Source organism: Chelonoidis abingdonii, chromosome 6 (assembly GCF_003597395.2).
Source record: "Chelonoidis abingdonii isolate Lonesome George chromosome 6, CheloAbing_2.0, whole genome shotgun sequence".
Classification (NCBI taxonomy): Eukaryota; Metazoa; Chordata; order Testudines; family Testudinidae; genus Chelonoidis; species Chelonoidis abingdonii.
This window is the reverse complement of record NC_133774.1, coordinates 35,898,750-35,925,975: the sequence shown is the minus strand read 5'-3', so window position 1 is coordinate 35,925,975 and position 27,226 is coordinate 35,898,750. Positions and strand designations below refer to the sequence as shown.

The 27,226-nt window shown below is 43.9% G+C and overlaps 1 protein-coding gene across 2 annotated transcripts in view; it reads left to right on the top strand.

Moving 5' to 3' along the window:
* Window positions 1-26,916, top strand: part of CDC20B (cell division cycle 20B) — a 56,460-nt gene extending 29,544 nt beyond the window's left edge. Inside the window, exons 5-12 of one of the 2 annotated variants that reach the window (XM_032769021.2) lie at window positions 4,072-4,171; window positions 13,023-13,142; window positions 14,935-15,131; window positions 16,808-16,902; window positions 19,293-19,521; window positions 21,831-21,956; window positions 22,744-22,861; window positions 26,696-26,916. In XM_032769021.2, the coding sequence (XP_032624912.1) occupies window positions 4,072-4,171; window positions 13,023-13,142; window positions 14,935-15,131; window positions 16,808-16,902; window positions 19,293-19,521; window positions 21,831-21,956; window positions 22,744-22,861; window positions 26,696-26,796 (1,086 nt within the window). In that variant the 3' untranslated portion in view covers window positions 26,797-26,916. The remainder of the gene's footprint in view (window positions 1-4,071; window positions 4,172-13,022; window positions 13,143-14,934; window positions 15,132-16,807; window positions 16,903-19,292; window positions 19,522-21,830; window positions 21,957-22,743; window positions 22,862-26,695) is intronic. The other variant, XM_032769022.2, reaches the window with a different exon arrangement.
* The last annotated feature ends 310 nt before the right edge of the window (window positions 26,917-27,226 follow it).

The following is a 27,226-nucleotide window of genomic DNA, read 5'->3' as shown; positions in this document are numbered from 1 at the left end:
GAGCAGCTAAACTGTTAAGTTTTTAGTAGGTGTCATGGCAAAGGAGAGTTAGTGTGGGTGTCTTCTATATTAGGGCTTGTCTACACTTACAGTTTTGCAGCGCTGGCCGTTACAGCTGTGGTCGTACAGCTGTGTACGGCCAGCGCTGCAGTGTGTCCACACTGACAGCGACCAGCGCTGCAGTGTGTCCACACTTGCACCAGTTGCAGCGCTGTTGTGAGTGGTGCATTGTGGGCAGCTATCCCACAGAGCACCTCGTCCCACTTTTAGGGTCACACTGGCCTTGTTGGGGGAGGCCCCCGGCCTCCTCGGCTGCTGGGAGTGAACCTCAGAGCCGCCGGCCCCCTGCAACTGAGTCCAGCTGGACGGGGGCACCTGGGGGAGACTTGGATGACCCAGCCAGCGCTCTGAGGACACCCTGGGGTGTCACGGAGCAGAAGTTACAGCCTGTCCCTCGGGGTCACTTCAAGAGCCCAGAGCTCGCTCGGACCCCATTGAAGCCCCAGTCCGGAGCTGCGCAAGCCCCGCTCTCCGGCGTCTCCCGGGCCGAGAGCTGCAGCAAGCCCTGCTCTCCCGGCCAGAGCTCCGCAAACCCCGCTTTCCCCGCTCTCCGGCCGGAGTCCGCAAACCCCGCTCTCCCGGCCGGAGCTCACGCAAACCCGCTCTCCCCGCTCTTCCGGCCGGAGCTCCGGCAACGCCCGCTCTCCCTCCTCTCCAGGCTCTGTACCCAGGGCAGTGGAGTGCTAAGCCTGACCAGAAAGGGGGGGGGGGGGGGGGCGGGGGGGGCGGGCGGCGGGGAGGGGGGGGGGGGGCGGGGGTGGGGGGGGGGGGGGGGGGGGGGGCGGGGGGGCGGGGGGGGGGTGGGGGGGGGGGGGGGGGGGGGGGGGGGGTGGGGGGGGGGGGGGGGGGGTGGGGGGGGGGGGGGGGGGGGGGGGGGGGGTGGCGCGGGGGGGGGGGGGGGGGGGGGGGGGGCGGGGGGGGGGGGGGACGGGGGGGGTGAGCGTTGGGGAGGGGGGGGGGGGGGGGGGGGGGGGGGGGGGGGGGGAGGAGCGAGCGGGGGGTGGGGGGCGGGCGCGGGGGGGTGGGCGGGGGGGGCGGGGTGGGGTGGGGGGCGGGGGGGCGGGGGGGGGGGGGGGGGGGGGGGGGTGGGGAGGGTGTCGGGGCGGGGGGGGGAGGGGGGGGGGGGGGGGTGGCGGGGGGGGGGGGGGGGGGGGCGGGGGGGGGGGGGGGGGGGGGGGCGGGGGTGGGGGGGGGGGGTGGGGGGGGGGGGGCGGGGAGGGGGGGGGGGGGGGGGGGGGGGTGGGGGGGAGGAGCTGAAAAGGAATGCTGGGATAAGTCCTAATACCCCTGGGGCCAAGAAAAACGTCTTGGTGAGATGTCCACACTGATGGGACAGCGCCGCATCACCAGCGTGGTCTCGCTACACCGGTAACAGACCCAGTGTACAGCAGCCAGCGCTGCAAACAGGGAGTTGCAGCGCTGGCTGAGCTTTTAAGTGTAGACACCTGCTAAGTTGCAGCACTGTAACCCCCTCACCAGCGCTGCAACTTGCAAGTGTAGACAAGGCCTTAGACTGAACGAAGAACAGAAAACAGTGATCAGCGCTGACTAGAAATGTATGGAAAGATGCTCTAATAATTTTCTACAGGTATATAATGAATAAGGTAGGGGTCGGCAACCTTTCAGAAGTGGTGTGCCGAGTCTTCATTTATTCACTCTAATTTAAGGTTTTGCGTGCCAGTAATACATTTTAACCTTTTTAGAAGGTGTCTTTCAGAAGTCTATAATATATAACTAAACTATTGTTGTATGTAAAGTAAGGTTTTTAAAATGTTTAAGAAGCTTCATTAAAATTAAATTAAAACGCAGGACCCAGGCAGTGTGAGTGCCACTGAAAATCAGCTTGTGTGCCATCTTTGGCATGCATGCCATAAGTTGCCTACCCCTGCAACAAGGCTATGATTAAGTCACGGGTATTTTTAGTAAAAGTCATGGACAGGTCATGGGCAATAAACAAAAAATCACTGCCTATGATCTGTCTAGGACTTATATTAAAAATACCTGTGATTAAATCTTGGGGGGAGCACTGGGGCTGCTGCTTGGAGGATGGCTGGGAGGGTGCTACTGGAGGAGGCACCCAGAGCCCGTGTCACCAGCTGCCCAGGCCAGTGAACCACTCCAGCCAGCCAGGGACCACTGCCTGGGACTGCTGGAGCAGTGGCTGCTGTGGCTGTCCCCCAGGCCACTCCAGCAGTGGCTGCTTTGGCTGTCCCCCAAGCCAGTCCAGCAGTGACTGTAGTGGTTGTCCTGGGGGCCACCTGAGCAGTTGGCCCTGGAGCCAGTTGCTTGGGTGGTCCTGTGGTCAGCCACACTGGATGCTGCAGAAGTCCCGGAGGTCACAGAAAGTCACAGAATCTGTGACTTCTGCAACCTCTGTGACAGAAACGGAGCCCTAGTAATGAATGATCATTTAATGTGATAAATAGTGCTCATTCTGCCTGGTAGCATAAGGGGGTGGTGCAGATCAAGAATGAAAGTCTCCTAGACATTCCAGTGAGTGTGTGGTCCTTTTATGGTCCAAAAGACTATTTCTCCATGTATATAATATGTTTTCCATATAAATGTCTGCACTAGTTTCAGAGACATTCAAATCCAAGTAATCTGATTAGCTTTTTGCCAAGTTGTCTATATAAGTCATTAATAAAATGCCTCTGAAAGAGGGCATGGTTTAGAACAGCCTCTGGGACATGAAAAGAAGAAATATTATTTTCCCAGTGATCTGTTTGTGAGACATTTCTTGTAATTATTCAAATAGGATTTAGAAGAAGAGTAACATTTGGTCCATTTGGAGAGATTGGATTTCATAAACATTGTTTAACTAATATGCTATTAATCAAGAGTGGTTGGTGAAAGCATCAACTATATTTCCATCTGTCTGAGAAAAAAAAATATTACAGACCAAACTGACATTTCTTTGACCTCATAAAAAGCCCACAGAGAAGCTGTCATAATAGTATTCAACACAATATGAATAAATGTTTTGGCCTCATTACCATCACGTATTAACAAGAAATGTGGTGGTGTTAGGGATCAGTGAAGAGGTTAGGATCGAATAAAAACTGACTCGAGCCTTTGCCCAAATCTTGACCATAATCCTCAAAAGGTCTTTTCTGAAGACTTAAAAAGTTCCAATAACAGTTTGCTTTCCCTCCTTACTTTTTATTATAACGTTTAGCATTTTCTGGTTATATCTGAGACCCAACACTGGGAGTATCAGAAATCTCATTAAAGAGATTAGCAGCCCTGATTTTCAGCACCAGGAGATTCAGATAGTTTTGACAAGGTTTGGATAAGCATCTGAACTTTTGGGTGGTAAGTAGATGTTCTATGGAGGGAGGATGGTGTTAAGATTAAGGCACATGGTTTGGAGGTTAGAGACTGATATTCTACGCATCGCTTTGGTATAGACTCACTGTCTGACAGTAACCAAGTAACTCAACCTCTTTGAACCTCAGTTCCCTCATCTGTAAAATGGGGATGATAATACAGGGGTAGTGTAAAGGTTAATTCCTGAGTGTTTGTAAAGTGTGTTGAGTCCCTTAGATCAGTGGTTCTCAACCAGGGGTCCGGGGGCCTCAAGCAGGTTTCAGGGAGGCCTCCAAGCAGGACCAGCATTAGACTCACTGGGACCCAGGGCAGAAAGCCAAAGCTCCACAACATGGGGCTGAAGCCTAGGTTCTTGAGCCCTGCCACCTGGGGCTGAAGCTGAAGTCTGAGCAATGTAGCTTTGTGGGGGCCCCTGTGGCATTGGGCCTCAGGCAATTACCCTGCTTTCTACCCCCTAATACTGGCCTTGGTTTTTATATGCAGAAAATCAGTTACTATGGCATAGGTGGACTGTGGAGTTTTTACTGAATGTTGTGTGGGTTGGTGGGGGGGAGCGGTGGCGCTCAGAAAGAAAGGCTGAGAACCTCTGCCTTAGATGGAAGGGGCTATGGAAGTGCACATAATGATGTCAGGCATAATACTTGTAAATTCCTCAATAATGTTTTCATTTGAATATGTTTGTAGAAATGTCTTAGTCAGCTGTTAATGCTCCAAGAGGGTGGATTCGGCATCCCAGAAAACAACAGTATAAAGATCTGTGGAAACACTGAGTGTATTTGGAAAGGTATGATACTGGGACAGTGAATGCTAGTACTATATCTTGGCAATAAGGACAATATACGGTGTTACCTGGGCACCAAAGGATTCTTTGACTATCACATGAGTCTTGTTTTATCTACTATTTATGAAATATGTTAATTTGTTTTGATGGTCTAGTTATTTCTATGCACCTCAAATTCTCAGCAGTTAGGTCCTGATCCAAACCCTTGTAATCAATGGGAGTCTTTCCATTGACTTCAGTGGGCTTTAGATCTGGCCCTTAGTACCGGACTGCAAGGATACTAATAGCCATGCCGATCAGCTGAATGCTCCATTGCTACTGACTTTATTTATGAGTCAAAGCAACAGAAATATCTCTCAAGAGTTCTTTTAGACTAGCTGGATGGAAAGATTTCCTCCTCTCTGGTTTCTGCTTCACTAATTTTAGCTAGCGAGAGGCTCAGATATCGGATTTTTGTTTCAGGGGCCCTCAGTATGGAAGCTGGAATATGTGGGATGGAGGGTACCATTTAGGTAGTAGACAGCAGTGGGCAATTGCTTGCCCCCGGATTTTGGTAATCCTCCTTGATATTCTGACTGAGAGAAATTTTTAAACCTGATCACACATGTTGTGACTGCAGGAAAAGAACAAGAAGCCCTGCCTCACTGGAGTTTTACATGTCATTATGGAACTTTGGTAACTGCCCATATAAATGACTATTTATGTATGCAATAACCTCATGTGCCTGCAAAAATATAGGTGTGTGAACTCCCAGCATACGTATGCATAGTTTTGAATCTACAATTTAGGCAGCCGCATGTGAATACTTAGCTTGCTGGATCAAATTGAGCTTTCTTCTATTGTGTGTCTGCAGCCAAAATCTTTAGGCATTAGGCCTAATTGTGACTGGGGAGAAATTTTTAAAGGCATAAATGGCAGCTAGGTGCCCAGTTCCCCTGGAAAGTCAATGTGAGGTAGGTGCCTCACAGCCATGTGTGCCTCTGAGAACCTGATTCTGGTCTCAGTTACTCCAGTATAAGTAAGGAGTAATTCCAATGAAGTCAATGGTATGAGAACAATTCAGGCCCTGGGTGGTTAATAATGGTGTTATCTAGTGGTGGAACAGGGGACTAAGTGTCAGAAATACCAGGTTTTATTCCTGTCACACACTTGCTATGTCATCTTGAGTAAGTCACTCAGGCCACGTCTATACGACGTGCCGTTTCGGCACGTTAAAATCGAATGCTCGGGGTTCGATATATCACGTCTCGTCTAGACGGGGATATATCGAACCCAGAGCGCGCTTACATCGATTCCGGAACTCCACCAAAACAAACGGAGTTCCGGATTCGACATGGCAAGCCGCGCACTTCGATTCCGCGCGGTGAAGACGGGTGAGTAAATCGATTTTAGATATTCGATTTCAGCTACGCTATTCTCGTAGCTGAAATTGCGTATCTAAAATCGATTTTCGCGTGTCGTGTAGACGGGGCCTTAGGGTAAAATTTTCAAAGGTGTCTAAATCGCATTTCCAGAAGTGGCATAGGCACTTGGACCCAGTTTTTAAAGGTATTTAGGAGTTGCTCTACTCATCTTTGCAAAGCCTAAAACCCAGATGCTAATCTCCATAGATTAGCACCTAACTCCTTCTGGGCCTAAGTGATTGAGATGGCTTAAATCCCATTTTAAAATGATTTAGAAGCCTAAATCTCACTGCAAGTCAATGTTAATCTGTTAATACATCTGTAAAGTAACACAAAGGAGTGCAATGTGGCTTCAGGCAGCTCCATTATGTAAAAAACTCACACGTGGAATATATTAGAATGCTGTGATTTTATCAGCATGCACTTTGGGTGGGTACATTAATCATGAGAGGAGAAATCAAGAGTGTGTTATGCTGATCATCCCATCCTTCATGATAGACTGTGCCATACCATACTCTTTATATGCTACAGAAGAACTGTTTTAGGAATACTTTAAAGAGCTTTTCAATTTTTATTGTGACTATTTTATTATATTCCTCCCTCTGTAAAACCAGGTGTCTTAATTGTTACTGTACTAGGCTGAGAGAGAGTCATACAGGTCCCTAAAAATAACCTAAAATAACTTTTCTGTACCCATATATGTCACACCTTTATAGTCAGTTATTTTGGGCCCATCCAGGGTTAGAAGTGCATGCTGTGTCCCCCCCCTAGGCATGAAGGAATTTCCCTTATCCAGTGATTTTTGCAGGACTGTAGGATATTGAACTTCAAAATCCAGTCATGTTTATACACTGAACAAGTTGTCACTGACCCAGAGCTGACCCTTTCCCATTTTCGATCTAAGAAAAGTGTCACCTCTGAGAGTAAATTCCATATTTGAGCGAGGAGAAAGTGTTTGTCTGACAGTTTGATTTTTTATTTTAATGGCATCTGTTTGAAGCTGCTCAGTGATGTTGGAATGCTAGGATAAATCCTGGGGAGAAGAATAGGCGGTAAAGCAGGGCATCATGAACAGAGTTGTTTATGAAAAAGCAGATTCGTCCTAAGCAGCATCAAGTTCTCATCACAGACACATTGATTAGGAAATTATCTGTTAAGTCTAGGGCTATTAACTCTTGAAACCCACATATGCTGCATCTAAACTGGGGAAATTTACAACCTAATCCTGCCATGAACTCGGCCCAGATGGGCCCCACTGGCATTCTGCACAGAGCTCCTTGCAGGAGCACTGGCTTAGTCTTAACTTCATATGTAAGAAAAAAGAAACAAAGAAAACTCTTTAAGATGAATCCTCGAGTATGACTTCAAACCCTGTATTTCCCACAATCACACCTCACTTACAGACTCCAGTGGTAATGTTAAAGGGTATTCAGAAACTCAAATACAGTGAAAATGGCTTAGAGTCAAGTGATTTGAGCCCAACAATCAACTTTGTGGAATTTTCATGAAATGTATTATAAGTTTTCATGAAATCTCTCTATAAATGTGGAAGGAAAACTGGCAGTTTGGATTTAAATCTTGCCCTGAAGTGACTGAAAAAAGAAGGAAATGTTTGGGTTGCAAAACCACAAAAATATGCTAAATTCTGCACAGAACAAGTAGAGACATGGCCCCTGCTCTGAAGAATTTACACAAAACACTGAATTAATGCATGAAAGCTAGAAAGCGAAACCAGCTAGAAAGAAAAAATGAACCATTTACTCTGTTTTCCATGTCCAAGTTGAGAGAAGTACAAAAAGGTAAAGGGTGAAAAGAATTTTTAGCAGTGAAGGTATTTAGCCATTGGAACAATTTACCTAGGGATGTGGTGGATTCTCCATTACTTTAAAACAAGGTTGGATGACTTTCTAGAAAATCTGCTCTAGCTCAGCCAAAAGGTATGGGCTTGATGCAGCAATCACTGGGTGAGTTCTGTGGCCTGCACTATGCAGGAGGTCAGATTAGATTACCCTAATGGCCCTCTTTGACCTTCACATCTATGAATCTAGGTAATCCAAGGTGATTGCTAAATTCATTTATCACATGTCTCTGCAATTTATGAGAGATAGGACTTTCACAGGTGACATTTGTGTACGTATATATGCACTGAGGTTATAGCTTTGTGATAGACAGGGTCGCCCAGAGTAGGGGGGCAAGTGGGGCAGTTTGCCCCAGGCCCGGGCTCCGCAGGGGCCCCCAAGAGAACAGGTGAGGCCCTGGCCCAACCCTGCATCTGCCCCTCTTCTGGAGCCTCAGCCCATCCAGGAGTGTCCCTGAATAGCAGCGCGCCGTGACTCCGGCGGGGCCTGAGCTCCTCCCCGCTCAGAGCTGCGTGGTAAGGGGGCGGGGCTGGGAGCTCAGGCCCCGCGGGAGCTCAGGCCCCGCTGGAGCTCGCATCTCTGCCCTACCACGCGGCTCTGAGCGGGGAGGAGCTCAGGCCCCGCCAGAGCCATGCTGCTCTGCTGTTCAGGGACAGTCTTGGATACGACGTGCTGAGGCTCTGGGTGACAGGGGAGCCGGGGGGGTTGGATAAGGGGCAGGGAGTCCCAGGGACAGGGAGGGGGCAGAGGCTGGGGGGCTGGTCAGGGGACGGGGAACGGGGGGTTGGATCATGGGTGTTTCGGGGGTCTGTCAGGACTCAGTGGGGGGCTGGATAGGGGTCGGGGCAGTCAGGGGACAGGGAGCAGGGGTGAAGTCCTGGGGTGGTGGTTGGGGGGTGTCTGGGGGATGGTGAGGGGGCAAGGGGCAGGATAGGTCAGGGATTCTGAGGGGGACAGGCAGCTGTGGGGCAGGAAGTGGGTGGGGGTCAGATAAGGGGCAGGGCCAGGCTGTTTGGGAGGCACAGACTTCCCTACCCTCAGGGGCGGCTCCAGGCACCAGCACACCAAGCGCGTACCTGGGGTGGCAAGCCACGGGGGGTGCTCTGCCAGTCGCTACAAGGGCGGCAGGCAGGTTGCCTTCGCCGGTATGCCTGCAGAGGGTCTGCTAGTCTTGCAGCTTTGGCGGACCTCTTACAGGCAGGCCGCTGAATCTGTGAGACCGGGGACCTCCTGCAGGCATGCCGCCGAAGGCAAGCTGCCTGCCGTGCTTGGGTCGGCAAAATATCTAGAGCCGCCCCTGCCCACCCTAAAGCTCATTCAGCAGTTTGAGGCTTTTGCAGAAGAGCCAAGCTGTTAGCTTTTCCATCAGGACTACCATCCCTTTCACTTCTCAAATGGAAAATTCATGTCAGGGGAGGGTAGCTTCATTTAAAATTAGCCACTGAGGGAGGGATCACATGTGAAGACCAATATCCTACACCACCTACCTCCTTCCCAGCCCTACCAAGGGAGGACCCCCCCGCCCCACATTCCCTGAGGCTTCAGAGGGGTTAATTCAGTAGTTCTCAAACTTTTGTCCTGCTGACCCCTATCACATAGCAAACCTCTGAGTATGACCCCCACCCTTATAAATTGAAAACACTTTTTTTATATGTTTAACACTATTATAAATGCTGGAGGCTGGCAGCTCATGACCCCCAGTAATAACCTTGTGACCCCCTGAGGGGTCCCGACCCCCAGTTTGAGAACCCCTGGGTTAATTTAATTTGAGCACCCTGTGTCCATTCAAATGCATGTGCTATTTTGAGCATGTCAGTTTTCACAACATAGGCTCATCCCAGATTCTGGAACAAGCTCAAATGCTCAGTTCGTGGAGTATGTACATAAGCTATACTAAAGACAAACCTGCAGTAATCAGCTCCAGTTTGTGAGGGACCCAATGGAGCCAGTCTCTAGGAAACAGATAGTTAAATGGTGGGGAAGGAGGGCTAGCTCAGTGGTTTGAGCATTGGTCTGTTAAATCCAGGGTTTTGAGTTCAATCCTTGAGGGGGCCTTTTGGGCAACTGGGATAAAAATCTGAGGATTGGTCCTGCTTTGAGCAGGGGGTTGGACTAGATGACCTTCTGAGGTCCCTTCCAACCCTAATATTCTATGATGGTGAAGTCTATTAATGGCTATTAGCCAGGATGGGTAAGGAATTGTGTCCCTAGCCCTTGTTTGTCAGAGGGTGTTGATGAATGGCAGGAGAGAGATCACTTGATCATTATCTGTTAGGTTTACTCCCTCTGCAGCACTGGGCATTGTCAATAGACAGGATACTGGGCTGGATGGACCTTTGGTTTGACCCAGTATGGCTGCTCTTATGTTCTAAGGTAAATGAACCCAAAGTTATGGAGATAGATATGAGTCAAGGAAGCCAGCAGAGTATCAGAAACCTGGAAAAATCTGACTAGATGGGCTCAGGCATTTGGTCACAAGCTGAGATGGTTCAAAAGTTTTGGATTTTTTTAAGCAGATTTTTTTATAGTTTCTTTAAACAAACACAGCAAGCAGCAAATATTTGGCCACACACTTCTGAGGCCCAAACCATATCCAGGTTTTGGCAGAATAATTTCAGCTTTTCAATTAAAAAAATCACAACAAATTTTGAAGGAAAGCAGACATTGTCCATGATTTTTTTCTGCTTTTTAAAACCCCCTAGTGTTCGATCCAAAAAAAAGTTTTGACAGAAAATATTTGTCCAACCCTTTTAATGAGCTTTAGTGTCTTTTAGCACTAGCTGATTCAGAGAACCAGTGATACCCGGTAAAGAAGTTTTCTCAAAACTGGGCTTGTGCTGAGACACGGAAGGTTTATTTTTCCCAGGGCCACCTGTCGGGCAATTTGCCTGGGCCACGAGAATATAGTATTCCATTTTTTTTATGAAAGGGGCCCTCGAAATTGCTTTGCCCTAGGCCCCCTGAATCCTCTGGGCGGCCCTGGTGATAGATTGCAGAGCCATGTGATAATACAGATTTGTTCTTGACAAAGTCAACATTTACTGATTTGAAAGCTGAAAATTAATCATCCTTGTAAATCAGTTTCCTTAGAATGCCTGGAGCATTCCTTATTCATTCTGAATATCTTTAGCTAAAGAATTTGACAGAAATATTGCTTGTAAAGAAGGGTTTCAAAATGACACAAGGCAAGGCACACAGATGCGAATGCCTGTCATGCTGCTGCAAGACAATTTCTGAAGCATAACAAGAAAATAAAATCTTGTTGCAAATTACATAGCTCTTTTCTGCAGGACGTGGGGTCTTCGCATCAGAAAGCAGACAGTGACCACAAGGCTCACTGTTCTGCTTGCTCCTACTTGTGTTTTACTGCTGTTTTTTTTTCTGTTCTCACTTCTCCCTCATCACATACCTAAAATGGAGTGATCAAAGACATCAAAGGCGGGCCTGATGTGAAAAGTCTTTTCCTGTGGTTTTGCACTGGGGGGGACTCTCTTGATGGGAACTTAAAACCAAATAGCAGTATTTATTTAGAGAATGAATTAACTGCTTCATTTGGGGATTTTGTGGTGACCAAGCATCTAAGAAGCCTTCGAAAGTTAAAGGCCTTTTAACAGAAAATGAAAGCAGGAGAAAAAGGCAAAGCTAAATTTTAGGGCTGTGGATTAAACACAGTTAAGTCATGCAATTAACTAAAAATCATTCACGATTAAAAAAATTAATCGCTATTTTAATTGCACTGTTAAGCAATTGAAATTTATTTAATATTTTGGATGTTTTTCTATATTTTCATATATATTGTATTCTGTGTTGTAACTGAAATCAAAGTATATATATTTTTATTACAAATATTTGCACTGTAAAAATGATAAAAGAAATAGTAGTTTTCAGTTCACCTCATACAAGTATTGGAGTGCAATCTCTTTGTCATGAAAGTGCAATTTACAAATGTAGATTTTTTTTGTTATATAACTGCATTCAAAAACAAAACAATGTAAAACTTCAGAGCCTACAAGTCCACTCAGTCCTATTTCTCATTCAGTCAATCGCTAAGACAAACAAGTTTGTTTACATTTACAGGAGATAATGCTGCCCTCTTCTTAGTAACAATGTCACCAGAAAGTGAGAACAGGCATTTGCATGGCACTTTTTGTAGCTGGCATTGCAAGGTATTTACATGCCAGATATGCTAAACATTCATATGCCCCTTCATGCTTCAGCCACCATTCCAGAGGACATGCTTCCATGCTGATGATGCTTGTTAAAAAAAAATAATGTTAATTAAATTTGTGACTGAACTCCTTGGGGAGAATTGTATGTCTCCTGCTCTGTTTTTTTACCACATTCTGCCATATATTTCATGTTATAGCAGTCTCTCGATGATGACCCAGCATGTTGTTCATTTTAAGAACACTTTCACTGCAGATTTGACAAAACACAAAAGAAGGTACCAATGTGAGATTTCTAAAGATAGCTACAGCACTCGACCCAAGGTTTAAGAATCTGAAGTGCCTTCCAAAATCTGAGAGGGATGAGGTGTGGAGCATGCTTTCAGAAGTCTTAAAAGAGCAACACTCCATGCAGAAACTACAGAACCCAAACCACCAAAAAAAGAAAATCAACCTTCTTCTGCTGGTGGCATCTGACTCAGATGATGAAAATGAACATGCATGTGCATCAGGTCTGCACTGCTTTGGATTGTTATCAGCAGAACCATCATCAGCATGGACGCATGTCCCCTGGAATGGTGGTTGAAGCATGAAGGGACATATGAATCTTTAGCGCATCTGGCACATAAATATCTTGCGATGCTGGCTAAAACACTGCCCATGAACGCCTGTTTTCACTTTCAGATGACATTGTAAACAAGAAGTGGGCAGCTGTATCTCCTGCAAATGTAAACAAACTTGTTTGAGCGATTGGCTGAACAAGAAGTAGCACTGATAGGACTTGTAAAGTTTTACATTGTTTTATTTTTGAATGCAGTTATTTTTTTGTTCCCAATTCTACACTTGTAAGTTCAACTTTCATGATAAAGAGGTTGCACTACAGTACTTGTATTAGGTGAATTGAAAAATACTATTTTTTTACAGAGCAACTGCTTGTAATAAAAAATATAAAGTGAGCACTGTACACTTTGTATTCTGTGTTGTAACTGAAATCAATATATTTGAAAATGTAGAAAACATCCAAAAATATTTAAATAAATGGTATTCTATTGTTTAACAGTGCGATTAATCAAGATCAATTTTTTTAATCGCTTGACAGCCCTACTAAATTTGTTCCACACTGGCCTTTGATATAATTGAAATGGAATATAATCGGACTGACGCTTTATTCTGGCTCAGGTATACTTCATGAGGTGATGAACAGGGTAGACACTTTAATCAACACTTCATATTTATATCTAATATTTTGGGTCTGGCCGGGTGTGTGGCCAGCCCCCACTGTAAATTAGAGCACCCTCCGGGTGCTGTACTTTATTCCTGGCTTGCCTCTGGCCTCATAGGAACCATGAATAAAACAGTTATTGTCTGAAGAAAACTAGTGGCATTTTTTATGAGTGAATCACATACTTTGAATCTTTACACGCAGGCTGCCAGAATGGAATGCATAATGAATTTACTGCTCACACAGTTTCCACTAATAGCGAATCTTTCATACCATTGGAGCCAGAGGTCAGGCTTCATATTACTGGCTTACGCAATGATTACTGTAAGTTTTTATTCTTTCATTATTTGGGAGCTTGAATTTGTGGCAGAAAGTGGGAACTTTTGTATCTTATGTCTTAAGATGGGAGCTGAAGTGTGGCCCTTACACCAAATGTAGCCCATGGAGTTCTACAGTGAGGTCTATGGCTAATCTCATTTTTCTTACAGGAGTGCAGCCTGTGAAAACTATAGGTCCTAATATGTAATTCCAGGCTGCTTGGATGAAAATGGAGCAGACTGCATGCTGGGAATTATAGTCTCTGTGGGTAACACCTCTGTAGTCGTAGTAATTATAATAATACCTAGTTCTTATATACTGCTTTTCATCTGTAAATCTCAAAGCATTTACAAAGGGGATAAGTATCATCATCCCCACTTAAAGTCAAGTGCAGAAAAGGTATTATTCCTGGGCTCAGAGCAATTTACCTGTGGGCCAATCCTTCTATTGGGCAAAACTTGAAATCTGGTTGTATTCTCAGATTTAACAGAGATAGTTTGCTTTTCATGATATATACATTTTGAGGCAAATTTTCTCCTAGGCCTTTAACAGATCTTCAGTAGTGCACATGCAAAATTACATAGGAATGTACATGTGCTTGCGCTCTGCAACTGCAAATACCTGGGCAATCACTTAAAAAAATACTAACAATCATGAATATGCAAGTGTTAGAACTTGAAGTTGCAAAACTACCTTGTCACTGTGTTTTTTTTGTGGATGAACATGAAAACATTTGCATGTGTGTATTAGACTAGTTCACTTATATCTGTGAATGTGCACAATTTTGCTGCATAAGTTGAGTTTGGGATTCTACCCTGGTTATCTGCACCTATTTCACTCAAGCTGCATGCTCTCTGAGGGTGACAGCATAAGCACAGCTCTGTTCCTGGAAATGATTCCTTATTAGGGTTGGTTTACATTTTTGATGGCAGCAAATTTCCTTTATAGGCAAAGTAAAGGAATGACAGATTTAATAATTCTAAAGGGTAACAGCTTTGTTATGGAAATATGAAGCAAGATCCTGCCCTACAGAATGGTCACTCCATGCTGCTGGAGCAATGCAAAATGATCTTAGAGTTGTGCTAAACAGGCAGCTGAGAATTCCCCAGTAAGTGGAGGGAATCCGTGGCTGGTGTAGCCAGCTATAAAGTATAACATCAGACCTAGAGTGTAGCCAATGCTACATTGGCTCTTCCTGGTATAAGTAATGTTTTGGAGGTCTGGCCAAGGTATGTAGTGATCTGACTTGCCAGTGTACAAGTTAGCGCAAATTAGAGTAGCTCCTGACCATCACATCATCAGAAGACCTGGAAATATTGCCTGGAGCCATCTTTGCCGGTCCACTCCTGACCTGAGCCCTGCAGCTGAGGATGCAGCTCTTTGTCTGATTCTTTTTTGCTTGTTTTTATAGTGCAAGGTAAATTTAAGGATTAGTCCTGATGCCTACAAAATAGGGGAAGGACTATAGTCCTTTCAGGTAGGGATTTTTCTTTCTGTGATTGTACAGTGCCCATCACATTGGGACCTTTGGATGCTACTGTAATATATATTTAATAGTAGCCTGCAAACAAAGGCTTAAGTGGAATCATGTTTGGTGTACTAACTGTGAATCTGGGAAAATAACATCTTATACTCATTCACAAAACTGGACATGAGAAGGATCCTGGCACTATTAGAGTAACTTGATTCATTTGGTTCTCTCTTCAGTGTCCCAATTGACTAACAATCTGACAAAGCTGCATAATTAAAAATGATCCCCTTACAGGCTTATTAGTAATTTTAACTAAATTTCTTCTAGATCTAAACATACTGGACTGGAACCAGGAAAATCTCATTGCCATTGCTCTAGGATCTGCTGCACACATTTGGAATGGGGAAACCTACCGAAGCACTGAAGGAGTTAATTTAAATTCCAGTTTAAAATATATTTCTTCTGTAGCCTGGATAAAACAGGGAACTTGCCTTGCAGTTGGCACCAGTGATGGAGAAGTGCAAGTACTGGATACTTTATTTTCAGATCCTTTTTTCTGTTTAGATAAAGTGGCCACAAGACAATTAATAAAAACAGTTATGAGTGGTAAACGATATAAAATTCAGAAAATCTGAGAGAGATTTATAGCATCTCCTTAAGAAGTGCTGCACCTCACTAAATGCCTTAGTATTACCCACCATTACCTAAAGGTAATGGAGCTCCAAGAGCCACATAAGAACTAGTAGCTGGGTAAATGATTCAGTCACCCAGGGGCCTTGTGACACGGTTGGGACTCACCACTGCAACGCCTCCGACTGGTTGTGTCTGGGAATTAGCTCAGTCCAGTGGAGTGCCTACTCCTGGTGGTGTCTTGCCCATTGTCTCCCCCTTGGTTGATGTCTGAGCCCGCATTGCTCTGAACTTGGTGTCCTCTTCGAGCCACTGCCCTCCCGCAGTGCCCCTCAGTCCATCTCACCCCCTTCCGGGGGCAGAGAGAGGGGCAACCAATCAGCTGTCTCTCTGTGCCCCATCCAATGTGGGCAGCTGCACCCCCAAAGTCACGCCCCTCTTGGCAGGGGTTGGTGCAGCCCCAGACGGCCATTCCCATTGGCCAGGTGTAAGGCAAGGGGAAGTGGGGGACCCAGGCCCACCCACTACTCTGGGTCCCAACCCAGGAGCCCTCTAGTGGCAGCCATCCTGCCCTCCTGCTCTCCCTCCATCTGTCCACATCTCTGGGCCACTTCCCCTTCGGCCCCTCGCACCAGCTAGGCCCTTCCCCTCAGGGCCTGCAGCCTGGCAGACACAGGGCTGGAGTTCCCTTCTGGTCCCCCGGGCCTGCCCAGCACTGCTCTGTCCTAGGTGCTAGTCTCCCAGCTGTGGAGCTAGACCTTCCCCTATCAAAGGCCCTGGACAGACCACCTGCTCCTTCCCTGAGCAGCCATTTTATAGGGTTGAGCCTGGCCCTGACTGGCTTCCAATAAGCCCTTTTCTTGTTGGCTGTTCATCTGCACAGGCCCACTGGCCTGCTACAGCCTAAATTCTCAGGGAGTGGGGCAGCCGCTCTACTACAGGCCTCTACAGATTTTGCAACCATGAGTTGGAACCTCTGCACATGATTATTTTCCCCAGGCTGCATAGTTTTTTTTACCATGACTTTCTAATAGATTGCCACATCATGTCTGCTGTGATGACATTTGCAATTAGAATCCAGGGCAAAATTCTCCTATCAGATTCACCAAGCAGATCTTGCCCTCAACATTCTGCTGTCCGTATATGTATAGAACTCCTAGTGCTGTACACTCCATCCAGAGATCTTGGGGGATACCTGGCTGAAACTGTCAGATAAAGGGGATAAGCAAGGGGAGCTAGCCCTCCGGGCTTGGAAATCAGTAATCGAAAGTGCACCTAAGACAACATTATCAAATGTGGATTTCTAGATAGAGGCACCTAAGTTAATGGCTGTAATTTCGGAGGTGGTGAGTAGCTGCACTACTTTGGGAGTGTTGATTTAGGAACCCAAGTGTGGAAGTGTTGTCCAGAGAGCCCAAAACTGAAGTCTTTGCGTGAATAATGGTTTTCAAGATTGAGCTCTTGAACATCAGCATCATGTCAAACTAAAATTGAATGGTGGAAGAGGTGTGGCAGTAAAAATCTTTTTTTACTTGATTTTAGAATTGTATTTTGTGTTTTGTTTTGTAAGTTATGGGACATTGAAACCAAAAAGAGGTTGAGAAACATGTTTGGTCACCTGTCTGTGGTGGGAGCCATGAGCTGGAATCATTATATACTTAGCAGGTGAGCAGTTCAATATATTAATAGGATGCTTTGTCCCACAGCTCTTACCTATGCTGTCTACCTATCTGCCTACCTATAATAGCACCTCCCACCCTGGTGTCTGAGATGATAACACCCTGGATATCTACCTATCTATGATCTCATGAGGTGAAATTCACCCTTGTGCAGAAGGCCAGCACAACGCCTATCCACCAGCTAGGTCCCATTTTGAGGACTCAAGTGATACATAAATGATTTAGGCTATTTGCTGTCCCTCCGCACAAGTGTAGATTTCATCCCAATTGTCTAACACTTTGTATCTAAGCACTCTTTCAGTACAGAGGTTGAGGTAAGTCAAACATATTCCTCAGCCATTTTGGATTTACAGTCTGCTTCACTTTATTTTCCCCATTCATTTTCTCAAAGTCTTGTAGGGCTGAGGAGAGACCTGCCAAAAACCGAAATTATATTTGGTGTTATATTCTGTGCTGTGTAAATCCATATGAAATTCTGATAATTTGGGTTAAAAACAGAAATAAAAGCTGTGTTCCATTCATACTTGGTTTACAGCCTTGAACCTTACAGTAAAACTCAAAATGAAACTTTTTACTATCTCTGAACAGGGACACATTTCTGGAGAGTTTTGTGGTTTCATTTTGATTTCACAACAAAACTTTGTGACTGTTGATTGTAATATATCTGCTGGATAGCCTACCTACACAATATTCGCTAGTTTCAGTTTGCATTTGAATTTTGCCATATGAGACAGACGAAACAGAAAACCTATAGGTTACAAATCTGTCTGAACAGAAAATGACAGTAAGATTCAACAATGCACATATGAACAAACACTAACAATTTGATCAGTTTCTGTGGGTTGAAATTCACGTAGGAGTGCTCTGCTTATCATTTCGTAGGAAATTCTCCATGCCACTGCAGTTCCTTACGTATAAGGAGATCTTTGTGCATGATGACATACACCCTGCATACCGTGTGATGCTGTTTGACATATGGTACCCAAATTTGCCCTGTGGAGCCAGTATCATTCGATAGAATATTAATGAATTAGGGGTCTTCTAATTCCCCTTAACGTATCCAGAAGAAGGTATCACTCCAAACTCACAATACACAGAAATCTACCATTTGTAACCACGTACTTAGGCTAAAGTGGTGGCCTATCTTGTTGGAATCTATTCAGGCATTTGGGGGCTTCATTAATTTCAGTAACTTAGCACATCAATATAACACAAGTAATGAAATACTCTCTCTATCTTACATATCAGTTATTTCTTTTTGCATTTATGTTAACAAGAGGCTACAAGCCAAAGTGATACTTGACTTGCATATGAAAAACCTAAGAATGAAAGCCTTTCTTGAAAGAAAAGCTCAACACTAAGTGGACTTGACAATATACTCTATGGATAGTTTGCTATAATTATTATATTAACCAGATCTTCTTGTAGTAATGTCAGATGCCTGGGTTTACCAAGTAAGGAAAGTTATTATTAATCTAGATGGTAATTTTCCATCTAGTTTTGGTCAGAATGAATTTATGAATTTCCCATGGAAGGATCTCTCATTTTGCCACTGATTTGCTGTAGATGGAATCTTTTGCTGGGTAGAGAATGGTATATCTGCAGCAAGGTATTTTTAAATATTATTAATTTGCCTCGTATTTTTGTTTTGTCTAACAACCACACCACCAAGAACCAAACTGTGACCTGGCTGTGCTCCCAGGGTAGTAAGGGAGCCCTCTTAATTCCCTGGGAGCCATTATTTGCCTTCCTATAGGAGGATATATCAGGGTTCAGAGGAGGGTGCAGCCTTGGATCCGTTCCCCAAAATGCCAGTCAGCACAGCTGAGCCAGCATGGCAGGGAAAGCAAATGGAGCCAGGTTTGGGGTTGGTACTGATTACCTCTCACCCTGCAGGAGCTGGCGAACCAGTGACCTGATGGTGACTCTGTGAGTCAACATCTGGTTCTTGATCTATTCCTGGGGCTATGCAGCTATGTACTGCCCCTTAGCTGGGAGTCGTGGCAAAGCCACAATTGACCTTGCAACATTTCACAATACAGAAAAAAATGGCTGAGTTCTTTTCTTAAAGATAATGTAAGTGATTGAATTGTCTATAGGGGGAAATTGGTAACATACACTAGACTATCTCTTCAGGTAAGTGCAATGTGTAATGGAGAACAATTAATCTCCCTGACTTGTGCTGGGCATCCACTTATCCCTGATCCATTGTATGGCAGCATTAAAACTTGAGTACACTTTTGACACTGGCTTGTTTTGCCTTTGGTTTGTCGTCTTATTTGACATACATGATCCCCCTCCCGCATTGTTGTGTTTTTGCTTCTGAAACCACCAACTTGTGAATTTGCAAATAATGCTGTCTCCTCTCATCTGCAGTGGTTCAAGACTAGGATTAATTCATCATCATGATGTTCGGATTTCTCAGCACCATGTAGGGACCCTTTGCCATAACAAGCAGAGCATTTGCAGCCTGAAATGGTCCACAAACAGCAAGCTGCTGGCAAGTGGGTCCAGTGATGGTCTATTGAATATCTGGCCTAATGACCCTGGTGCGACAGTGCATTGTAAGCCATTGAAGGCCATACCCCATGCCTCAGCAGTAAAGGTACAAAGGAAAAATGCTCTAATATTTTATTTCATATATAGTACATTTAACGGAGAGAATTGATATTTTTCTAAACATATTTACATGCAGTATTATTGCTGATGCAGTAAAACTATGACCTGAATAAAAGGTTTTCAAGATAAAATAGTGTAGCCTTTTATTTTATTTAAAGTGAATTTTGTAATGTGGTATTATATCACTGTGGATTCAGCTCTGGTGGCTACAGTTTCAAGCTTAACAGAGTGAAAGTCACCTCTACTACTTGCTTTAGATTTAGAGTGTCTAGGAACATACAAAGACCAAAGGTAGTGACCACACAGACATTCACAAGTAAACTAGATGAGCCCTCATACACCTCTACCTCGATATAACGCTACCTGATATAACACAAATTCGGCTATAATGCAGTAAAGCAGTGCTCGGGCGGGTGGGCGGGGCTGTGCAAAGTTTGATATAACGCGGTTTCACCTATAACGTAGTAAGTTTTTTTGGCTCCCGAGGACAGTGTTATATCGGGGTAGAGGTGTCCAAGTTTTATTAAAGTTACAATTAAAGTTATGATTGCCCAAGCATATAGAAATTTTCTACAGACCTATGCACAAGTCACAAATAAAATTATACTCGTATCCTTAACAATAGTGTTAGGGTCTGGGAGTTTCTCATGAATTGCTCATCAGTAGAGGGATGGTTCCTGCTGGAGTTTCCCATAGAGAGCTCAATTTTCCTGCTCTGGGCACTCTTTTTATAATGTAATTCTGACTATACCTCATTAGCATTTATGCACATAGTGCACTTTATAGTTAGGGCATGTGCTAAAAAAATGTGATTACCAGGTATTTTGTAAGCAAAAATTACTCTTACTGTTAATTTCACCCATCGGTACATCTTTTCCTGTAATCTTAGGGCATAGGATTAACATTTCTTATCTCTATGGCCTAGTATGGCTAAGCTAAAATCTTACAGGCCTCAGTCTGTAGGCCTTGGGCTTCAGCCCTAATTGCTTAGATACCTAATGCATGATTGTTCCTTCTAACTACTGATCAATTTTATAGTTCTATAATCCTACAATTTACTCTATTTAACATACAATGATTATATATGACATGTTAGTTAGTCATAGCCACACAATAAATGAACAATAAACTAAAATCATTGGCTACAGTAGTATTTCTTCCATTGCTATACATGGTCTTTTAAACTTTTAGGGTTGTCTGAATGGTCCTGCTTAACTTCTGCTACCCAGAATGCACTAAAGTTAATTTCAGACACCAGTTCCCCTAATGAATCATTCTAGACCACAAGTAAGTTATTAGTAGTTTTTGCTGATGCTTTGGTTTCTCTGGTGGGTTTTTTTTTTTCCCCCCATTTAGGAGCTATATTAACTATGATACCAAATAAAAATAAAATATACAGCAACACAATCAGTAGCTCAGCATAAGAGGATTAATACAAAAACTTTCTGCCACTTCTAGAAGAGAAGCATTAGAATAAAATTGTAGCTATTTCTCCTGGAATTTTTAAAAAACAAGGTGTTTTCCTCCCCCTCATAAGCTTGCTTTCCTTCATGGGTGTGACATCTGGTGACAGGGCTTATGATGGGATGAGTAATGAGGGGAAGCACCAGATGATTGAAAGTGGGAGACCTAAATTTTATGGGCTCCTTCATCTTTAAAATACCGGATTCTGTGGAATAGGAAAGATGGCAGAAATGGGAGTTGGGGGAACCCAGGTTTTATGGGCTGTGTATCCCTGAAAATAGTCTGAAACTGCAATGGAACAGCAGCAGTAAAAGGTACTGGCAAGCAAATGAAATTGGTGGAATCTGGGTTTTATTGGCACTCCACTAGGTACAGTCTACAACTCAGGAGTAGGCCAGAAGCAGTCTGAAGAAGTCCTAGAAGCCTGGAAGCATATAAGTCATATAAAGTGAGGTGCTCCAGTCCTGTCTGGCCTTAAAATGTATAGATCTATGAAACATGAGGTATAAGCAACACCTGGAGCCAAGAGAACCTAAATTTTATGGGCTTACATGGAAGCAATGAGGCCACAGTGAAGCATTGGCAATGGGGGCCTGAAGCAGTGTTGGAGTGGAGTTGAACCTACATATGTGGTTTCCCTGGAAGCAGCCTGGGCTGAGTTAGGTATGTGTGCATTGGGATGTACTTCGAGTTCTGACCCAGGTGTGTTCTGAGTGACTGTGCTTCATTTCTCCAAGCCATTTTATAGGCAAAATCAATTACATTCCCCATTTCCCCTCTTCCAACTAACCACCTTCTAATCCAGCATCTTATCTATTTACTTTCCTTTAGGCTATGAACTGGTGTCCATGGCAGTCAGAAATCCTTGCCACAGGAGGTGGAATGAAGGATGGATTTTTACGTGTCTGGGACGTAAGCACTGGGAAAACCATCGAAACCACAGACACAAAATCTCAGGTGAATGCATAAAATATCTTGATACTTAAGCTCTGTGAGCAGAACTCGCCTTGTACAGCTATATTCTTCTGGCATAACTCCCACTGACTTCAATGGAAGTTCTGTGTACAGAGTGGCTGCAGGGTTCTGTCTATCTGTATATGCATTTCAACTACACTCACTGCTGTGTAATCTCGTTGGGCTCAGGCTCATTCATTCATGTGCCAGTCATCACCATCCGTGTTCCTCGCAACTTTTAATCTGGTCAGAGAAGAGGTAACAGGCGAGTGGTTTCATAGCAAGGCCATGTGCTAGCCATCAACCCTGGTATTGACCAAATGCCTAATGAGGAGAGGAAGATGCGAGAGAAGCAGGTTTCCCAGGAAGCATGAGAGCACTAAAGTGGGGAGAGGCATGAGGAGCCAGAGAACAGCAATCAGTCTCCATAGATTGAATATGAGGAGATAGTCGGACAGATTCTCAAGTGATGTAAACTATCGTGGCCCCATTGATTTCTGTGGAGCTATACCAATTTCCATGAGCTAAGGCTCTGGCTGAGGATTTTGTTTTTAGATCTGGCAGGATGCCATGCTTTTTAGAAAGGATGATAATGCAGCTGCACTCAGCAACAGTCACTATAGAGGGCAATCAAATAATCCTTCCTACATGAATATTGAACTATTTTTCTGTTGTTGCTCAGGAACTTGTACATTTTGAGCATTTACTAAGAACATTGTCTGTCTAAAACAGTTAAATGGTACATGTAGATCCTTTGAAAAGATTACAATGATTTTTTAAACTACACTAGATTTGCTCCCTGTTCTGGTTACCCAAAACCAATGAATTAATGACTGGACAAGGTCTCCCTAAAAATCAGATGAAAATATGGAAGTATCCCACGCTTACAAATTCAACTGATCTCTATGGTAAGTATTTCAGTAAACCAGTTTTTATCTCCTTAGTTGCACTTTCTCTCTACATATATGTAATCTATGTATTTACACACACACACACAGAGTTAAATAAAACAAGCTAAAAAAGCAGCTTTTTCAGTCACACAAACTGGTGTGATTGAATATACTTTGAATATTTTATATTGAATATACACATACCCTGTGTGCTGATGAATGAATATCTATATGCAGTATATATACATACTATATATGTGCATCTAATTATCCATGTGCATGCATGCACATACAATGGATGTCTATGTATGTGATTGGAAAGGCTGTTTTTTAGCTTATTTAACTTAACAGTGAACTACCTCTATAAAAATACTTTTTTGGCAATGGGATCCCTTTACATCAGTATATGTTATGCTGGAGGCCATCTAAGACCCAGTCTGAGGGTGCCCACCATTTCTTCCTCTTCTGCAGGTCCCACAGTACAATTTCACTGAGCATGGAGGACTGGATAGAACTCTTGTTTCATCAGTTTCTCAAAGATTAGCTGATATGGACAATACAAAGCTTTCCCAGACTTATCCCTTCTTCCTTCCGTGGGGTTGAGTGTACTAATGCAAGGCTGCTCCCATCCTGTTCTGGCCTGGAAGATACAGTCCACAAGCTGAACGTGGATATTGAATCTAGCAGCTGAGTGCTACTTGTAGAACACTAGGCCAGCAGCTGCTTCCAAAATAACTTTTAAAATAATTCTTGCCACATGTCCATTTGCTAATTAGCTTTTTCTTTGTTTTAATGAATGACTTTGACCTCATAGTGCAAAGGAATGTGTGTCATGTACTGTAGTGACAGCTAGAATAAATGTGTTTTCCTTTCTGCTATGCGAATGGTGTTTCGTGGGGCTGTGCTGCAGAAATACATCATATTAGAGTCTTTTTTCTTGCAATTTATGCTTGTTTTATCTGTCACTCCCATATGTTAAGTTACAGACCATCACTTGTTTCAGCATAATCTGAAACAATTCAGCACAGGCATCCAAAATTAAATTAAGACACACGTCCAGTTTATGTACAAAAATGCACACATTTGTATACCTAAATTGTGTAAGTATTTACTGTAGTTCCATTTGTGTGTCATATATTTGCCTGCTCAATGGCAAGTTATCGCTAACATGGCTTTCTATTTTTTGTATCATAAAAAGTATTTTTAAATGAACACTCTTATGGGACCTTTTTGGTGCATTTTTGTGCAGCGTTTAATCACTGATACACACTGTCTGGCTTTCCTACTGCTCTATGCCTTTCTACCATGGAACTGATAGTAAATCTTAATCCATTTCCATCCATTAGGGTTGCAGTGGGTGAATTCAATCCTGAGGTGAAATTCACCCACCCTGAAGCATCCACATAAAGCCTGTGGAACACCTAGATCCCTCTTTAGACCTATTTTGAGGAATTAAGAGGAATTCTTATGGTGTATACTGCACAGAGTCTCTGGGGAGTGTCCAGCCAACCAAGTGGCTGCACAAATGTATTCCTATGCTTCTCTTGTGTGCCAGCAACTTGGTCCCAACACCAGCCTATGGGGGGCTAGCATCAATGGTCAGATTGAGGGTAAGTGGGGAGGGAACTGATGCATACTTATACATATGTTATGGCGACAGTATTCTTGTGCAACTGGCAGAGAAGGCTGAAGAATGACTTGTTATATTTGTGGCACTATCAGTTTAAACTTTTGCTTTACGTTCAGTTGGTAAGTGCAATCTGAGACTTTTCATGTGTTTGAATAGCATATGTGTAAAAAGCCTGAATGCCTATGGAAATTAAACCTACTTTTGATTAAAAACTCAGCTCTCATGCTTACAATGAAACACTCGGCACACAAGTGACGTTTGCTACAGCAGCATAGTTACCCAGGGTCACTCCATTTCCTCTTCAATTTTATCTCTTCACAATGGAAACAAATTTTTTTAACTGTGAAGACCAGATAATTATGAACCAGAAGATGTTTCTACTGAAGGGGACTCTGCCCTGTCATAAGCATATGGGGTTAAGAGAGAAAATTGATATATATAACCTGAGAAACCCTTAGTCACATGAGTTTCACAAGAAAGAAAGTAACAGATGAGTCATTTTTGGATTTCATTTTTGAGAGGCTGGATGGAGCACCTCACTTGAGGGGCTAAGCTCCAGCAGCTACCATTGAATTCAATAGGAGTTGAGATTGCTCAGTACCCTGCAGGTTCAGAATACACCACCACTGGAATAGAACTGTCTTTTTAAAAACACTGAGTCCATTCTTTGGATATTCCTAATATGTCTCTGACTCTTTTCCTTCTGTGTTTATTATAGCCACCCAGAGGAGACTGTTAAGAATTCTTTGCAGTGCAGCCTTATTCCCACTCACATGCACTCAGCATAGGACCATCCATGCTGCACTGTAGCTTAATGACCCAGTAAGGAAGCAAAGCCTGAAAACTAATCCATAGTGGTAATAAATTAGTGACAGGGTCGCATTTTAATATTAAGCCTAGGGCAAAATTTCAGTCTAAGGATATATCTATACTGCAATTAAACACCTGCAGCTGGCCTGGGTCAGCTGATTGGGTCTCATGGGCCCCAGCTAAGGGGTTGTTTGATTGTAGTGTGGACGCTGGGGGTTGGGCTGGAGGACTGAGCTCTGGGATCCTCCCTTCTTGTGGGGTCCCAGAACCTGGACTCCAGCCCGAGTAATTAAACAGCCCCTTAGCCCGAGCCCCATAAGCCTGAGTCAACTGACACGGGCCAGCCATGGGTTTTCAGCTGCAGTGTAGACATACCCTTAGAGCCTCTGCCAAGTGACACATTAATCAGCATCAGGACTGCTCTAATTTGCTCTAAATCACAATGGCCGCAAGGGGCCATTCCAGCAGTCTGGCAGTACTAGGCCACTCTATCTAAGAGACTTATACGGCCCTCATTGCCATCTGAGCATCTCACCTATTTAATGTATTTATCTATTCAACATCCCTGTGAGGTAGGGAAGTGCTGTTATTCCCATTACAGATGGAGACTAAAGCACAGAGAAATTAAGCAAGTTGCTCAGTGTCACACAAGAAGCCTACAGCAGCCCAGGGAACTGAACCAGCACTCCTGAATCCCAGTATAATACTTGTCCATCTTTCCGCTATGGCTCTGGCTGAATTTTCTCAGCTATGCCTGTGTGCTGGGGGAATCCTTGCGTAACCAGGTAAGCTAGTTTTGCAGCTTTGTGCTGGTGGACTGGTGCAAAGTGGCCACAGCAGGCAGCCAGAATAATTTTTTCTATAACTGTGGGTGCACTCAATGTACAACTCCAATAAGTTATTGTGTAGAGCTTTTTCAAGATGACTTTATAGTGCAAATAACTCAGAAGTTGGAGACACTATCTCATAACTGCTGGATCAGTGGCAAAGTGTCTGAGAAGCATGTGCAGCCACAGGAGAAAGATCAGTAGTGAGACACATTACCAGTCATAGATTAGACACGTATTTTGACTGCAGTGAAGAATCAAAAGTTCAGGTTTAAGACAAAGTGGCATAATATTCTCCTTTGAGAGAAAAGCCTTGCGGAGCTTTTGTAAAGTCCTGATAGTTCAAATGTGGCCCCTAATAAGAGGAAAATTTTGCTTTCAGCTTTTTCTTAATGTAAAACTGCTGTAAATCTTAGGCTTGCCCAAACCAAGCAGCACATCCTATGCAACATGTTGTGCAGCTGTAGTTATAGTAAACCAGGCCTTACCATGGGTGGGCAATTTTCAAAATGGCAAAGATTTCTCATTTTAAAATCATGACATCTCTCTGATCTCTGTTATAAACATTGTGGTTTTGTTTTGTAGGTCATAAAGGAAGAGTCTTGCACATAGCACTGAGCCCAGATCATAGCAGGATCTTTTCTCTTGCAGCTGATGGAATGGCTTGTGTGTGGAAATACTGCTAATCTGGTGAAAGCAAGCACAGAAGCAAGGATTTTCAGGAGGATTATTCTAATTAGTTGTGACAACTTTTTTCCATTGACTTCTGAAAGTGAGTAGTTAAAGGTTTTTTGGCAATGACAGTAATACAACAAATCTGCATTCTTTCCAAATGAAACATGGAATAAAGATAACACCTTAGTTCATTATCACATGGAATCCGCTTGAGCCCACACTGCCTATGCTTTCGATGAAAAACATTCTAATTGACTAATAATATCAGATTTGTTTTCCTTAAACTGATAACCATGGGTGGCATTCATACATGCACTGAGAGCCAGCACGAGGACCATGCACCAATATGCCAATCTCATAGGCCTAATGAGAAGTTCTACATTGGCGATTCTCAGGAGTACAGTCCCAGGGCATGTATACACAGTCTACAGAAGCTAGCCT